The 16,848-nt window shown below is 40.8% G+C and overlaps 1 protein-coding gene across 12 annotated transcripts in view; it reads left to right on the forward strand.

Moving 5' to 3' along the window:
- Window positions 1-16,848, forward strand: part of LOC117605661 (uncharacterized) — a 215,059-nt gene that overhangs the window by 185,508 nt on the left and 12,703 nt on the right. For all 12 annotated transcript variants that reach the window (XR_004581769.2, XM_034327232.2, XM_034327221.2 and 9 more), the window contains one exon: window positions 4,922-5,055. Coding sequence is in view for 11 of the 12 variants with exons in the window: in XM_034327232.2 (XP_034183123.2) it covers window positions 4,922-5,055 (134 nt within the window). In the remaining variant the exon portion in view is untranslated. The remainder of the gene's footprint in view (window positions 1-4,921; window positions 5,056-16,848) is intronic.

The following is a 16,848-nucleotide window of genomic DNA, read 5'->3' on the forward strand; positions in this document are numbered from 1 at the left end:
TGAATGGGAGCCAAAGAAACGAAACGTCGAGCCGTTGAAAAAGACACCCCGATGTTACCGTTGCCATCCTTTGAGCTTGATTTTTTCCAACACTAATCAAAGAATCATTTTAATAACATAGAGATGATGGATCGTGATTAGTTTATCTAATTTTATTCCTCTCAGAGCAATAAATGTCTGTGAGATCCGAAGAATTTCTCTGGTAGCTGTTGATCGAGTCGTTTCACATTCTTCAGTCTTCAAATTTTCCTTGGAAAAATGCAGGGAACGTGAAGTCGCAGCCATTCGTGGCACATTCCAGAGACCGGTATGCCGTTTGCATTTCCCGGATTTTATGCAGCGCGATGCAACGCGTTTACACGAAACAACACCGGTACCTATGTACAACGATTTACGAGGAGAGTCAGTCTCTATCAAGGCTGATCGCGACGATAAATCGACCGTAAATAATACGATAGCGTGGCTGATCGTCGAACAGCACGAAAGTCTAGATTCGTGGAAACGTGTCGTTGTTTCACGTTCATTTTCTAAATGACCCGAGCAGGTTACACGGTGTAACCTTTTACAAGAGCATCGTAAGTCACCGGACTTTTATCAAGAGCAGGTAATTAGCGTCGATCGTGGAGGAACGCCAGTGAAATGGAACAGGGATTTAATTATTGCTCGACACGGGACCAACGAATTTACATTCGCTCGTTACGTGAATTACGCTGAACAGGCTGGTTTCTTTGATAACAGCATGGAAATTATGACGGTGAAACGATGCCAAAAAAAGCCTTAATGGAAGGTAGGATTTTACGAGATGAAAACGCTTGATAGAATATTAACGAGGGGAAGGAAAATTGTGGTACACCGTAGCGAGATCGATGCTTTAAAATACATTAAAAAAAAATTTCAGTTTGTTATAATTGAAATGAAAAACAGGACTGTATAACGAGTCGTTAAATTACGTAGAAAATTGGGTAGGTTAAAAATGATCGCAGGTCCGTGCTGGTTGTTAATTTTCCATTATTGTCACAGCTGCGACGCGAATTTTCGCACCAACATACCGGTCAGTGTATCGATCGTGCCTCCGTTCGCAAACAACGATGCAAGATTCGCCCCATGGAACGGAAAAGTACACATGACTCGCACGTTGCACCGGTAACATCGAGGTTGAGAAGTGTTAATTATCCTGTTTGCACAGTTGTGTCCACGGCACGATTGTTTGTCCTGGCTACCTTTGATACCTACCCTGTGTTCGTTACTTTTCTGATTTCTACCCGGAGGATTGAATATTGTTCCACCCTTTGTACCCTAGGAATCGTAATTATACAAATTGCAGGTTTTCTTCGTACAGTACTTATGGAATCGTATCTGAAATCAGTCTCGAACAATAACATGTCCACTTTGACGATGTATTCCTTTCATCGTTTTACGAGGACGGTTAATTGCCACGTAGTAGCTGGTAATAAGGCGACGAGCGAACGTTTACATCCCCACGGGGGCACCCTTCCGCTCGGCGAAGGTGCGAAGCGTGCAAGATTTATCGCGATTCGGCACGTGACCGAGCCACTATCGCTCCCTTAGCTCCAGAAACGCTCACCTGACTTTCCAGCTTTTACTTTCCCCGTTTCTCTATCGTAAGTTGGAAAATCCGATCGCGGACGAGAATGTGCCCGTTCGTTGAATTATTAAGACCACTCTTGGGCAGGATGCTGGAGAGTGGTAAAGCGATGCTAGATCGTTCGCGGACTTCATTAATTATTTGCCGCTCGATCAGCTAGCCCTCAGTCGAAAGATGGCCCCTTCTAACTCGCCGCAACGTCGATTGGCTCGAGAGGAGAGAATGAGAAAGAGAGAGGAGGTTTTCTCGCAGCTTCGACACGCACGTGCCCTGAATAAAACGCACGCGTTCCTCGTGCACGCGCGTCCCACTGAGTCACCGGGGACTTTGAACCGACGCTGCACTCCTGTCGCCGAAAAACTAGGAATACTAATGGGAAGAGGTGAACGGAAGGCCTCGTAAGGGCTTCTTCCGCGTGAGATGGCCAAATCTTTATGATTATTTTAATTGCAATTTATTGCAAATCGGAGATAATCAAATTTCACCCTTCTTCGGATTCCCAAATTTATTTCATAGATTTTCTTTGCATTTGTATTTTCATTTTTAATTGTCATACGAGAATCTTCATTGCATGCCTGATTTGAACTCTAAATCGTTTAGTATATCTTGATAAAAATAAGAAATGATTCTCCACCCTATAAATTCTGAACACAGACAGTTACAGGTGTGATCGCATGTTGTTCGTAATCGATACATGAAGGAGATAAAGAGAAGATGTTGGAACATTTGTTAATCAATAGGTGAATCCTTTGGATACGCCGCGCCGCTAAGAATTGCCATTGAATCTTGTTAAGAGCGTGAATTTTTCAGCCGACGCACGTGTCTGGCATGAAACTCACGTGCGGTTATCGATCGACGTGCCTACCTTCTTGCTCATTGTGCAACCAATACTGTCCCCTTAAAAACGTGTTAAACCTTTCCACGTGGACATCGCTACTGTATTTGACATATCTTTCCGAGGTAATGTGTAATGACTCAGATCCAATTACTTTGATGAGTCGAAGAGAGGAGGGATGTAATTGGAATCAATTGACCGAATGATTAAATGATAGAAAGTTCGTAGTATAAGGGTGTCGAATCGAGAAAGTAACATCCCTTTCGTATGAGGAATTATTTTCACTTTAAATATCATCGTCTAGTTTATATTTATAAATAAGGTGCTTTATTTTCCTTTAGACGACATAATAAAGATCCCTCGGTAGAACACTGTTTCCGTATGAATAATATATCGATTTAAATCCTCGTCGAGGAAAGTTAGAAAGTCGGAAGTGACCCCGAGACAGGCTAAACTTGCTGAAAGCCCTCGTACCGAGGTCGTTTCGTTGACTTGCAACTGGAAAAGAAGGACAAGATCGTATTACGGGGCGACGAGAGGCAACCCCCGAAAAGAAGAATAGTACGACGGGGTGGAGAACGTTCGTCGGGATTTAAGGCTCCATAAATCCGCTCGGACCATCCCTTAAGCCCGGTACGCAGTGGTCAGTCGGCTTTTACCAGATTGTATTCCGCGATATCTTTCGTTTGGACCCTCGACTAAACGTCTTTCACCTGACTCTCTTTAATAGAGCGCAACCTTCTTTTTCCTCCTGATTTCAACGACTTTAAGCATCACCGCTCTTAATTCTCTCGAATTCCGTAGAATTGATTTCTTCCTCTGATAGACAAAAAAACAATTGAAACAAAAGTAGATAAAATCGACTGTTTCCTATAGAAAATTCAGAATTTATTTCCTTTTTATTTTCAATTCTTTTTAATTACAAATTCTTAGAACTTTCGATTTTAGGATCGTAATAAATTCATTTACTGTGAATTTAGCTCTGTCGATCTTTTTCAGCGAGCATTTTTCGTAGGTGGAAACGATCGACAGGAAACGGTCCGTGCGTTTTCCAAGTTTCCATGGCGGAGGATTTATTATCGGCAACGATAGGCGCAATGGGAGGCAGATCGAGTTAAATCGCGTGAAATACTGCTTTCGGCACATTGGTCGAACGCAATTATTGATAGGGCAGAGCAGAGTAGTTCCAGCCGAAGCAGGACCGGAGGACGGTTCTAGCCACGTTCGGAATCGAAAGGGTGCAATCAATGTACCGTGCAACGCTTCGATTTAAATTCATGAATAATTCCTCCCACCGATTCCCTCGAAGATCGACGAGCTTCTCTCTTCCGGCTTTTTTTTCTGCCCTTCCCTGACGCGAATCGTTCCGCTCGATCGGCTCGAGCTTGCATCTTGGTTTAATCAAGAAAATGTCCGACATCCACCGCGTGTCCTGGACCTCTTTCCATTCTGGATAGAGATCACGAAGCATAGAATTCAAGAGGAATTCAAATCGATGAATTATTTTCAGACAATATTAATTGACTTTTGTTTAATTTTGAAACTTGATAGCTAACATATATTGTTCACAAACCCTTCAAAATTAAAACCACGAAAGTACCACTAAAAATTCAAAATTTTGCTTTATATCAATAAATTCGCATTGTGATTCTCCTGTCAACCGTCAAAATTACAACCCAAATAGCACAGAGTACAATTTGTCGCAAAAGCCGAATAAAATGTATTCAATTTGTTTCCATTCTCCAAAATTGATTCTACCGTACCGATGACTATAAAATTCTGTAACGAGCTAGCATTGGTGCGCGAATCCATTTATGTATCCACGTAAACGATTTGCGTACGATTTACATTGTTCGTGGAAACTGTATCCCCGAGCGTGGAAATAAAATCGAAATCTGCGACAAATCCGGAGCGGATATAACGTAGCCTGAAGGTAGGAGCGAGGAAAGGAGGCCCGTCATCGGTGCAGATCAACGTTTATCCTAACCGGGAGCGAATCGTAAATAGGACGAGTAGAGTCCTGGCCGATGTTTTATTTCCTCGTTAAGCTTCTTTTCTTTACGATTCGTTTCGCGTCCGTTGGACGTAACCCGTGGCAATAAATCCGCGCGTTCCTGCTCGTCTGAGCTTGAAAACCGTCAACGTTGTCCGGATGAAATCGTGGAAGTCCGAGGGTGGAGAAAGCATTAGAAATTATGACAAAGGGGAGCTAGCATACGTCAATGAGAATATGAATGGTCTTGAAAGACGAAACGAGGAACTTGAGTTCTTAGTGATTGCTGTGGGGGGCAGTGGGTCGTTTTTGATATGGGGAGAACCGATTCGATGAAGATTGAATTTTCATGGGGGTGAGGAGCTAACGCTCGTTTCTTTGAATATCAAAATAATTTCTTTGAATATCGATTTTTTAAACGAAACACTTTCTTATATGGGGCATTTTATTGCTTTAATTAACGCAAGAATTGATTGGTTTGTTACAGAGAGAGGCCACGCAACGAGATGTGGAACGTGAACGGCGACAACGAATGGAAGCCGAAGCTCGTGTACGCGAGGCTACGGCTGAAGCTGAACGAGCACGCTCCAGGGTTCATCATCTCCAAAGAGAGCTGGCCAGGTAAGGAAATTCATCGTTTCTATACCCAATTATCAAACAACGTAATGAAATTTTCGACAGATTTTTATCGTCACGCTAAATACGATTCCATTCGGTGCAATATTACGCTTTTGATAGAATTTCAATTTCTGTTACATATTCCATGAAATAAATTTGAAAATTTGATGCAGCGCGATTGAAATGAAAATTATCATTCAATTTAGTTCTGATTTCACTGGCGTATCAATTATTTTTTTAATTTCTCCATCGCGATTGAAGTGTTTGGGCAATTTATTTCGGTTTAATTAAAACACGGCGTTAGCGTGTTGTAAAAAGACCTGAATCGATGGTATTGAAAAAATACGAACGTATAGAACACAAATCGCGATCGAGTACAAAATGAAAGCAAATATTTCAGCGCGGTGATACATTTGATTTCAATCTTTAGTAATTTCAATCGCGCTCATCAATTTCATTGTAATTGGTAACAGAAATTCTGTCAATTTATAATAATAGACAATTATTTCTCCCCAAAAATTTTAAATTACATTTCGGACTTTATCTCTTGAAATTTTTGGAATCTCTTTTTGCGTCTATTTGGACGATACTTACCTTTCCATCGATGGGCAGGAAAAGAGAAACCAGACCTGTAAATCGATGCGTTTGCCAAACATCCGGCAATAATTCGAGGCGCTTGTTCGACATCGATTTCTCCTTCCTTTTACTTCAACCCCCTTCCCCGGTTGTCGCACCCTCTTCATCCCCGTGTGCGGCAGGGTTTGCGAAAATCGCTTATTTCATCGAGCCGCAGACAGCACTTTATTTCCCGTACAAGCTCGCCGGAAAAGTATCGGCGCGATATAACGTATAAATAATGAGACCGCGTTTCCCACGCAATAACTAGCGGATTTCATGGTAAATCATCGATATTGGCATTCTTCCAATAACGTATACGAGACTAAGGGCTGGTCACCCCGTGGATATATTATCAGGGTGTATCGAGCTAGCCGAGATTACAACCCCTTCCAGCTGCTGCTTGCTGCGATTCGTAGATCATGAACATTTTATCCTCTTCCTTTTTAATATTTAACCCATTGAGGACGATGAACTTGTATCGGAAATATAGATAAAGAGGACCAATTAAATTCGTAATAAAAAGAAATAAAATAGTCGATTTTGAAAACTTATGTTCCTTGAACGTGTATGGTAGAATAGGAACAGTTACGGATGATAGGTCCAAGGTAAGAGGTCGATAATAATTCTTTCATATTGAACCTTTCTCGATGACAAATCTCACCGCCGGAAACGGCATCAGCCGGATATATTACAGTGGATATCGAGAGGTGGAACTGTGACGTTAAATTATAAGACATTGTAAGTTTCGTTAGAAAAGTAAATTCACTAGTGAATAGTAAAATTGAAATTGTATCAAAAATTCCAACAGGTAGTTAGTTAACGACTCACCACCTCTAATTTCTCCCACCACCAGATCCAATAAAGAACTGCTTAAAATTTCCTTATTTTACACTCCACGAGATGTAACTAGGAATTTATAATTCGATAACGTGAAAACTTACGACAAAAGATTAAAAAGATTAATTTCTTCATTCTTATCACTGCTAACAGAAAAAATTTACTCGTTGCTATTTGTAATCCATTAACGACGCGGTTAAGTGTAACGATTCGAGGGAATCGAATAATTGCTTAATTATCTGCAGTTCATTAGTCATGTTCAATTATACGAGGCAAGTGTTAAATGGAGTATTAAGTGCGGTGTAAAATACATTGAAGCGTCGCTGTGAACGGCTTGGGGCTCGTGTGAACGGGTGAAATTTAATTCTCCCGCTATCGAACGTTTTAATTAAATTTTCATCGAGTGACGATACTCGACTCAGCTTATCGTAAATACAATCATTACATTTCTCATATCCGGGATCAGTCGAGACAACAATGGTCATTAATTAGTTAAGAATCAAAGTGCATAGAAATGGAACATCGAACGCACATCGATGATCATCGAATCGTTCTGAAGCGACGTGGAAATTACCATAACGATCGTGTAAGCGCAACCTCGTAGCTCCACGAGGCGTAAAGACCATCCAGGAAGAGCGTCTATGTGGCAGGAAGCAGAGGCCCGGTGAGAAGCGCATCGGTGCTTTTGTCGTTTTCACGCACAATGCGCTAACATCTCGTCTCTGATGGCAGAATGCCACGAGCAACCCTCTCGCTCCTGCAGAATCGACCCTGTCCCATTGCCGAGATGCGTTGGACGTGACTCGCCGAGGGGAGAGATGCCGTGGCTCCGGTTTAACGTGTTCTAACAACGTCTGCTCGGCTAGCTTCGACACACGAAAGCCTCGAGTTTTTGTAGCCGAACGCTGGAGCGTGTTCTTGTTCAATTCCTTTTGGAATATGTATCAGACGCCGGGGTAACTCTTCGACGCTGTTTCCGGGGGGAATATTGTGCAACGAAGCCGAGAATACGAAATGCATCCCTTAAACTTTTAACGATGCGAAAGATTTTCGATATCTGTTTCGTAGTCACGAATCAATATCGTTGAATAAGTATTTTCTAATTTGCTGGTGGCTTCGCGTAGAAATGAACGACGCGTTTCTCGTGTAACGGAGTGTAGATGAAATTTCACCGATAAGAGGGTATTCCGAGTTTCTCCATCTTCTGGCTTGTAAGCATCGTCTGTTGCGATGTCTATCCCCAGCTAGTGAAACGAATTTTTATCGCGAATCCCATTTGGCACCGGTATCGTATCTTCTGCAGCCAATAACCCTCGAAAACCGGAATGGTATGCGTTATATCGTGGAAGTTTGAATTTTATCAAGAAACTTCTTGGCGCCATGCCGGACAATAACGTAACGTCGATCGGTTTATTCGCTAGCTGGTATTGCAACTGACACTTTTGCACGAATTTTGCACGATGAATTGTATCAGTGTCTCAATTACTTTTTCCCGAGAATCTATCATGAAATAGTAGAGATCGTAGATGGTGGAAATGTTTCCGGAAACTTTGTCGGGCAACGATATCCGTATCCGAAGGCCAAGGAATTAGCGAAACACTTAACAAACATGAAACCGTTCAATGAGGAGCTCTCAGGCAATGATAGCCGGCAGACGAAGACGTCTAATAGAACGACGTCTCGTTAAAATGCCGTTCGAAACTTGGAGAACAGCTAGACGAACTTGAAATTGCTCGAGAATTCGCGTGGACTTAGTTCCCCCGGGGGCGTTCTGAAGTTTATTCGTAACGAGTCTGCGGATCTTCGCTGATGTTTCCTTGCATCGATTAATTACTATGTTCCGATGCATATCATTAAAGTGCATTCCTGGGAACAGATGTAATTATAAAATAGTTCAAGAGACGTGAATGATATGAAGAATCGTTTGATATAGTCGTATAAAATCTGACTTGTGTTTTAGTACCCATAATGCTACCTTATTCTATGCCATTAAATATGTGTCTCGTATCTTTTATTTTTGCATCGTATCGTAAATTCAGAACAGAGATTCGTGGAAAATTGCAGTATGAAAGATGTATTACGATCAATCGCGACTGGTATCTGCTGGAAAGTCGATAACAGCCCTACACGACCGTTATATCTGCCATGCTACCGACGGAAATGACAGTCTACAGACGGCGGTAACGGCGCCACCCTTTGGAAGCGAACATCCCTCTGCTCCTCGTCTCAATTCACCTGAACGTCCCAATGGAACATTATACCCGATAAATTTATGCCGTTTTATCACAGCTACAAATAAAATTTCTATTTTGCTTTCTTGCAAGCATCCAATTATTGACACAAGAGTTTTCTATCGTATCATCAAGAATAATTTGTTAACAGTGATTGTGTAACAGAAGAAATATATCACCAAGATCGAGTCAGTTCGAATAAGAAAAAATATGGAGAAAATGATACGTGCAAGGGGAAGAGCAGCAGGGATAGGCAGACGTGTCGCGTTAACCGAGGCGATTATTCATTCAGGACAGAAAACCGTCAGCCGGTATATCCGGCCGGTTGTAATGCATCATGTCGCGTTATATTCTCTAAAACAAAATGTCCGCTCGGTGTACACGCATTCTGGTTGCGTGTTACGTGGTGCGTGAGCCACCTCGTCTCCCCTTCCTTCCTGGAACAACAGCGTGTTATACGTTGCGTTGCCGGTGGAACATACGCCGGCATAGATTGATCCTTCAACCCGTTCGAAAGGCTTTTTCCTTTTGACCAACGACGCAACGATTCGTGACGAGGGTAGGGTATGATTAGGATTTCTCCGGCTTGAAAAGGATCCAAGAAGGATCGCGTGTTTGCTTGTTCTGCTTGGAAACCTTCTCCACGCCTTTCGCTTCTCTCGCATAAACGAGCAAGCTTTATCTTTTTCTTCGGGCTATTTATCAGGGGATGAAACGAGATTGAATTTCACGCGAGAGAGGAAAACAGGTCTCGTTTGTTTGAAGGGTTTAAGGAGAAACCAGACTCGGCCAGAATCGTTTTCCTTAGATAGGTTTTTCTAGTATTGTACGGAGATATTTAACACCTCGACGATAAAATTTTTTTTTTTAATTAGAATCGCATGAATTGATGGTAATAAATTTTCAACAATTTCTCGGCTGAATGCGAACCGTGCGCAGGATTACAATTTATGAACAAGCTGCATGGAATGTCATTGCACGCTGTCGCCATAGGGGAGCCATGATGCACATTTCCATCTTCATTCTCGCGAATTAATGCACGTTCAATAGCGTAATTGTGCGGGTAAACTTTTTAACTTTCGATCGTCTGGTAAATGGCGCCAGCTTATCCGCGAAATAACACCAGCTTGCAACAGCTGGGTCCGTTTAATACACTTCTGTCGTGAACAAACTCCCTTTCAGCGCGCTTTTTCTCTCGTTCTTTGTACTCTTACAGAGAGTTTTCGTTCTTTTTTACACCTTCTACCTTTTTGCTCTCACCTACTCGCCTTTCTTTACTCTCTTCTTTACGCTACAGCTGTCTGTTTCCTTCGTTCGTTTTTCCTCGATTTCTTACTATTTTAGTTTTTCCACTGGTATTTGTCTGCTGTGTTGGCTCGTATTCTTCTCGTTTTTGCGTAGACTGCATTTTTCAGTAACCCTTTCGTAAAATTCAACTGTATTTTTTTAAATTTTTATTTCTAACTAAACACACTGGTTGCTCGGTTGAAGGGTTCAAAGAAAAATTGCTTGTTCTTCGAGCGGTGGAAGGTTGAAAAGTTGACGCAATCGCGCCAAGTGTTCCAGCTTTCTAGTCGCCGCAAATCATCGTCGTACCTCTGTCGTGTACATTTGAAATGCAAACGACGAACAACGCCGAACGTTGCTCGTAAAACGCACGATATTACACCTAGAAAACGAGGGAGAGCTGTTTCGTTGGTGAATGACAGGTGAAAATCGAAAGTTCACCGAGGGAATTACGCTGTGAAATTTCCATCTACGTAGATTTCCGATTCGCTGAAATACGTCGGGTCAGGCCGAAATTCGTGACAAGACGGAAATGATAGGCGAAAATTATTCAATTGCAAAGTCCGTGTGGAAATGGCAATTTCGATGGTAACGATCGAAAATTGCCACGAAAATTATGACCGCTCGCCGTGTCGACGACCATTAACGTCGAATTAACTGCTATTTCCTGCGGACACTTTTCATTTTTCCGGGTAATTGCGAATCTTCGTTGTAATTATATCGTGAAATATAATGTAGGTAGGCGCGCGTGCCGTTAAAACGTTTAGCCATCGAGCGAAATTTTCGGTGTCCGTTGAACCTGTCGTTGAAATTCATGCCTCGCGAACAACCAATTTTCCGTGAAAATTTTGGAAGTTCGTTTGATATCCGCGTAATTTCGCTTTGTCGATTTCTGTTAAATACAATCTGATTTCCCGTGGTTTAAATTTGATTTCCATTTGATCTGTTTATCGTATAAACTCTCTTAATTTATTTTATCAGGTAATTTGTGTAAAAAAAAAGTCATCTCAATTTGTTTCATTATTTCAGTCGCGACGCTTTTCATCGTAATCACTTTTTTTTCAAAATGAGCCTAACAACCGATGAAAAATTTAATCACGAGCCCGTCGCGTTACGAATCGAATGGAATCGAATGGAACCGTTTCTGTTCCCGCTTCACGTTCGAAGCGTTATTGCTTTTCGCGAAATCGAGCCTGTATGACGAGGCTGGCCGTGTTCAATTTATTTCACCGAGCACAGTTTTACGAGTGCCTGTTAAGCGTGGTTACCGTCTCATTGTATTAACCAGCAGATACACGGTGCCCGTTTATTACGCGTTTTACGATCGACGGAACGAAGGTCCTTCCTTCTCTTTGTCCGCTTTTGTCGCTCGTAAACGCATTGCGGCGTAGGATCGAGTGACGAGCGGCTTTCGAAACGATGATCGAGACGGCTTCGAGTTGCCGGATCCAGGAATCGTGCGTGACGCGCGGTTTCTCCGTTAATTAAACCCGCTTTCACGAGATCGGTCACGCAAAAGGAATATTGCACGGTGGTCAGTTCGCGGGGGTTGTATTATTAGCCACTATGGTGGATTTGGGGTTTAACTCGATGCGACCGGGGCCGGAGTGGTTTGTTTGACATTGCTGCTGGCTTCCTGCGTGAAAGAGAGGTTCGGATAGATATTAGTGGTGGGAAGCGATCGGTGTGATTGTTAATTGCTTGATGCGCATATTTCAACTAACTTTCCGGATAAATGGAATCGTTGATTCGATACAGGAAAATATCAGGATTTTTGTTGAATTTTAATAATTATTACAATTAGTAGAATAAAAGTATAAAGATTGAGGAGGGTTGTAAATTGAGGGATGAAAACATCGCGTGCAATTGTTATTGGTAATTTCGATGGAACAGAGTCAGTTTTCAGGGATATCAGTTCTCTTTGATCGAAACTGTCATAAGCGAGGATAATCAAACGTTTGGTAGATCGAAAATTGGGGTAGATTTCGTGTTTCCTAACAGGACCCCATCGATACTGGTGCGATTCGATTCGATTCGATAAAGGAAGCCTCCGTGGGAAAACAATCGTGCGAGCTTCGCTCGATTATTATCGCCCTTCAACGAACGTATCAAAAAGATAAACCATCGATTCCCATACATCACGAAAGTAATTTTATTTCACACGTCATGTCTTTCCCCTTTTCACAACATGAACATTTTACTACTTACAGAAAAATATATCTATTCTTTACAAAGATAAATGACAAACATATTAAATTGGTTATAAAAATGATATATTTCATATCTGAATAAATTTTGTTCGTGTTCAAATTATCAAGCGAACAGATCAAAGGGCTCGGTTTTCTCTGAACAGGTGTATACTTGGTGCGTGTCATAAAACTCGATGTCGCTTTATAAACCAGCCATTATCGCGTCACCACTATTCATCCAATCTTGTTTGTCATCGAACCTTTACTATCACCTTCTAAGAGAAGGTTTACCCTCGTCCCACAAACCGCGTTTGTCTATGCTGTCAGCAGAACGTCGCCCCTCTGCAATCCGTATGAATGCATTACGAGACACGTTACCCTATATTTCAGACAGTTTCTGCGAGTCATAAACAAATTATGCACTTGTACGGCTGTTAGAAACGAACGGCTTCTTACGTTCGAAAGTTCCCTAAGCTTCGACGGTCCTTCCTTAGGGAAACTGGATCAAACTTATCTGCTTAGTATTGTTTGCTCAACCCTTTCGCTTCTAAGGACGATTATGGTTTTATGAATAATAATTTGATGAAAGTAAATAAAAAAAAAAAAAAATGAGTAGAAGTAATTTCATGAGTGTTGCGAGATAAAAATGAAGATCAACTGAAGGCAAGAGAATAAAACATTATAGTCGCTACTTTCCTCTGAGACAAGAGTAATAAAACCCAATGTACAGCTCGAGGGAAAGGACGATTGGTCGCCGGATACCCCCGAGAACAATATAAAAGGGCTGTTTGGCAAAAATAGAGAGTTCGCTACGGTTTGTCCAACAAAGAACCGTTTGCTTCCAGACTTACGATTTAGCAAACTAACTGTGTAAACGGTTTCAACTCTTTTCGACGTCAAATAAATTTATCGCGTTTCGTTCTTTGTGAAATAAAACTTTATTCATTAACAACCCTTTCATTACTGACAAGATTTTAAATCTGTTCTCCGTTTTATACAAAGAGTTATAATAGTATAGGAAATTCAGTAAAAGTAAAATACAACTTTACATTTTATTATAATTAATATCATCTCCACGTCCCTGATATTTTCTATAATAATTACTGAAATGTTTTCATTAAATCTTAAGTTTTTTACAAAATTGTTAAATACTTCTATGTAAATCAATATCAACCCCTTCCTGTTACCAGAACCATTTCAACGTCTGGTCGTCCCTGATATACGAAGCGTGCAACTAATTTGCAAAACGATCCGGCTGGTCACACCCCCGTTCGCATTTCTTTCGTCGCGACACGCGATTAGACTTCTTCCAATGTTTTTCTCCTCCTCGAAAAAGAAATCCTCCCGGCGAGACTCGAGCGTGGGTAATTATTGTTTACACGTTAGATCGCACGCGAGCGATAGAGAGACACGTACGTTGAGGCACACGTGAGTTATGCAAACGCAGACCTGGGCTAAAATAAACAGGCATCCCGGAATATATATTATTGAATCACGTGGTCCGAGTCTTATAAATATTTAACTAGTAACAGGGAGTAATAAACAAACTGTCCGTAATTGGTGATGCTTCGACTCTAAAGTAATCAAATAATTATGAAAAAGAAAAGAAAAAATAATTTTTAAGGAATATTATTATTGTATTAATAATGTAGAATAATAGTTTGAAAGCTATTCGTATTCTTAATCAGCAGAGTTTTATTAGTGTGTCTGACTATACGTGACTACTTTCACTGCGGTGCTAAACGCGAGCGCAAGTAGTACGAGTAAACCATATGTCAGGCGTAGTAGTAAAAGCATCAAACAAACGCTGATTAAAACCACTTGAACAATTCTCCTTCAACCTGTCCAATCCTTCTCTCTTCTAAAATATTTTAAACTGTTTTTTAATCAAAGAATATTAATTTTTAATGCAATTATTATTAAAAAATATTCATAAGGTTCAATAAATTTTAGTCATAGGTAACGTTGATTAATGCTACTTGAATAATTCCCCTTCAACCTATTTAATCTTCTTCTCTTCTAAAATATTGTAAGCTATTTTTTAATCTAAGAATATTAATTTTTAATACAAGTGTTATTAAAAAATATTATTCTTAAATTTCAATGAATTCTCCCCATAGGTAACGTTTCCATAAATCTCGTTTTGTCACATGAATATCTCGGGTAAACCGATTCTCGTTTCAGCATGAATAGAAGACAAAGTAATCGAACAGTTTTCCAATTTATCGCGACAGAGAGAGAATCGGCGATGCTCGGGAAGCAGCAGCGAATTCTCGTCTTGTAACAATACATCTTCCCCGGTAGTTGTTCCAGGTTGAAAAATACCCAGGATCCAACTCGATTCACGAAAACGAGATTAATGGTCCTACGAGAATGTTTTCTGTCCTTGAAAGAAGAAGTTTGCGGTTAAGAGTAGAAGGGGAATAGAACGTACGGAACCTCTTGATCAATTCTCGACAAAGCACGGCACGTTGGCAATTACTGCCGCTTCTGCACTCGAATACAATAGTGCCCCGGGCAGATTACATTCTGCTGGGTCAACCCTCTTTCCACTTTGCCGCATTTTATTCACTTTTTTGCGTAAAGTGCACCGGACAACGTAGAACACTCTGTACAGCGTGTACCGTATAGATTTTAATGAAATTCGCAGTGTCTCTCGTCGAAGTAGAAACCACTCTTTGTTAAAATATAGGAAAATACCCAGGTTAGAGGATGTAGAAAGCTTTCGGTGAATTCCATCGAAATTTTCAAAATGGTCGTGGTTATTTCGGCTGAAGAATAGAAATAGATTGGATTTGGACTTTCTATTTAAATTAAGTTTGTTATAAGTCAATGGTCAATAATTCTGAAATATAAGTCGATAAACACGGTCTCAATCATAGTTCCAAAACTTTCTTCCTTTCTCCACCTCATCCTGGTGATCGTCGAGAGCCATCCGCAGTTTCTATCACAGACAGAAACGTATGGCAGCGAGCAGCCGTTCCTCGTGATTTACGGCAATTGCCTCGCAAACTCGATTATAATGATCCAGGAACACGGTGTGCCGAATTACACGCGGAACCACGTTGCTGGACTTTCATTAAACGATAATCATCTTCCGCTCGGTTGTCGTAGAACAGCCGGAAAGAGGGGAACAATACGGCCTTTCCTGTATTGTCTCCCGCTTGCTGCTTCGCCTTTTTTTATCGCGATTCGAACACGTTTTTCCGTGGACGTTGCTTGGGAAAAAAAGTTGGCGACCTTTCAAGAAAGGGAACCGAGAATGGGATTTGTTTTGGATTTAATTAACGCAAGTAGTACTTTGCGCGGTGGTAGGAAGAGATTCTGAACAGGAGTGATCGGTGGTATTGTTGTTGGCGGAGTTTGAAAGGGAGAATGTAAATTCCAAGATAAGTTTTTTTATTTAAAGTTAGATTTGAAAGTGAAATTTAATTTTATTTGAAATTTAGCTTTACAAAGTTTATTGTAACAATTTGTAATTATCTAATGTTTGATACTTTTATAATTTTTCAACTTCAAAATTAAAAATTTGGCACAATTATAATTATAATTCTGAGAATCTAAGATAACTTTCAACGATTCTGTTGGAAGTTTCTAAAGATTAAACGTTCGATGGAAATCCAGGCGATATCTTCGAAGAAGATGAAGGGACAATGTGCGAAGTGAACCCTTACAGAAGGACGGCAAACTTGATTATTCATCGTATGACTGCCCCGGTGACAATCGCTCTTCTGTTTGCACTTATAATTACTGTTTGCGGAGCATTGTTCTTAAGCCTGGCGCCTGAAATGGCACCCCAGTTGATAAGTTACACGGAATCACCGTTGAAATTCCTCCCTTACTTTCGCAACTGCAATCTGCCGCAGGCTAAAACTCTAATGAAGAAGGTTACGGGGTTACTTTCAAATCCCATGAATTATTACATTATGTTTATAAAAGAAACAAGATCTCGTCGTACTACAAACTCAATTGTTATTTAAAATTCGATCAAAATCAAAATATTTTAGAGTCAGATTTATAAAGAAACTTTCTAACGTTTACACGGTTCATATTTCACCATTATTTAATAATACATTTTTAACTTCATCGTTCAACTTTCGCCCGCGGAAAGCTCCGTTAAACGTTAAGTAAACGAGGTGGAAACAAAGCGGGAGAAAAAGTAACGAAGGATGTAGGATAACAGGATAAGGAAGAGGAGACGCGAAATAATGTCACCCTTTACTGGCGCGTTAATAAAGGTGGATGGTTTATCTTTGGTTAAAGCCGTTCGGATGTTTCGATCCGTCGAAGATCATTTTCATAATCGTTTTGAGAGCGTATTAAGAGTTAAAGTAAACTGGAAACTTTAACGAGCAGAGTTTTAAGCCGATTAACATCCTCGAACTTTTCGAATATACACGATCGAGGAGGAGCCTGAGCGCGACGGGACAGTCAACTTACTCGCGGGGTTTCTTTTCACGATCCGATATGTACACAAACGAATCCCCCATGAGACTTATAACGAAAAAACATTTCTTTAAAATTTTAAACGAGAAACCATAGAAATCTCTCGCTGTCAATGATCGAAAGCACAAATCAAAGAGAAAAATGATTCTCCCTCCTCGAGAAGGGTCGACAAAGAGGAGCGATGAACT

The sequence above is a fragment of the Osmia lignaria genome, chromosome 14 (genome assembly GCF_051020975.1).
Source record: "Osmia lignaria lignaria isolate PbOS001 chromosome 14, iyOsmLign1, whole genome shotgun sequence".
Taxonomy (NCBI): Eukaryota; Metazoa; Arthropoda; class Insecta; order Hymenoptera; family Megachilidae; genus Osmia; species Osmia lignaria.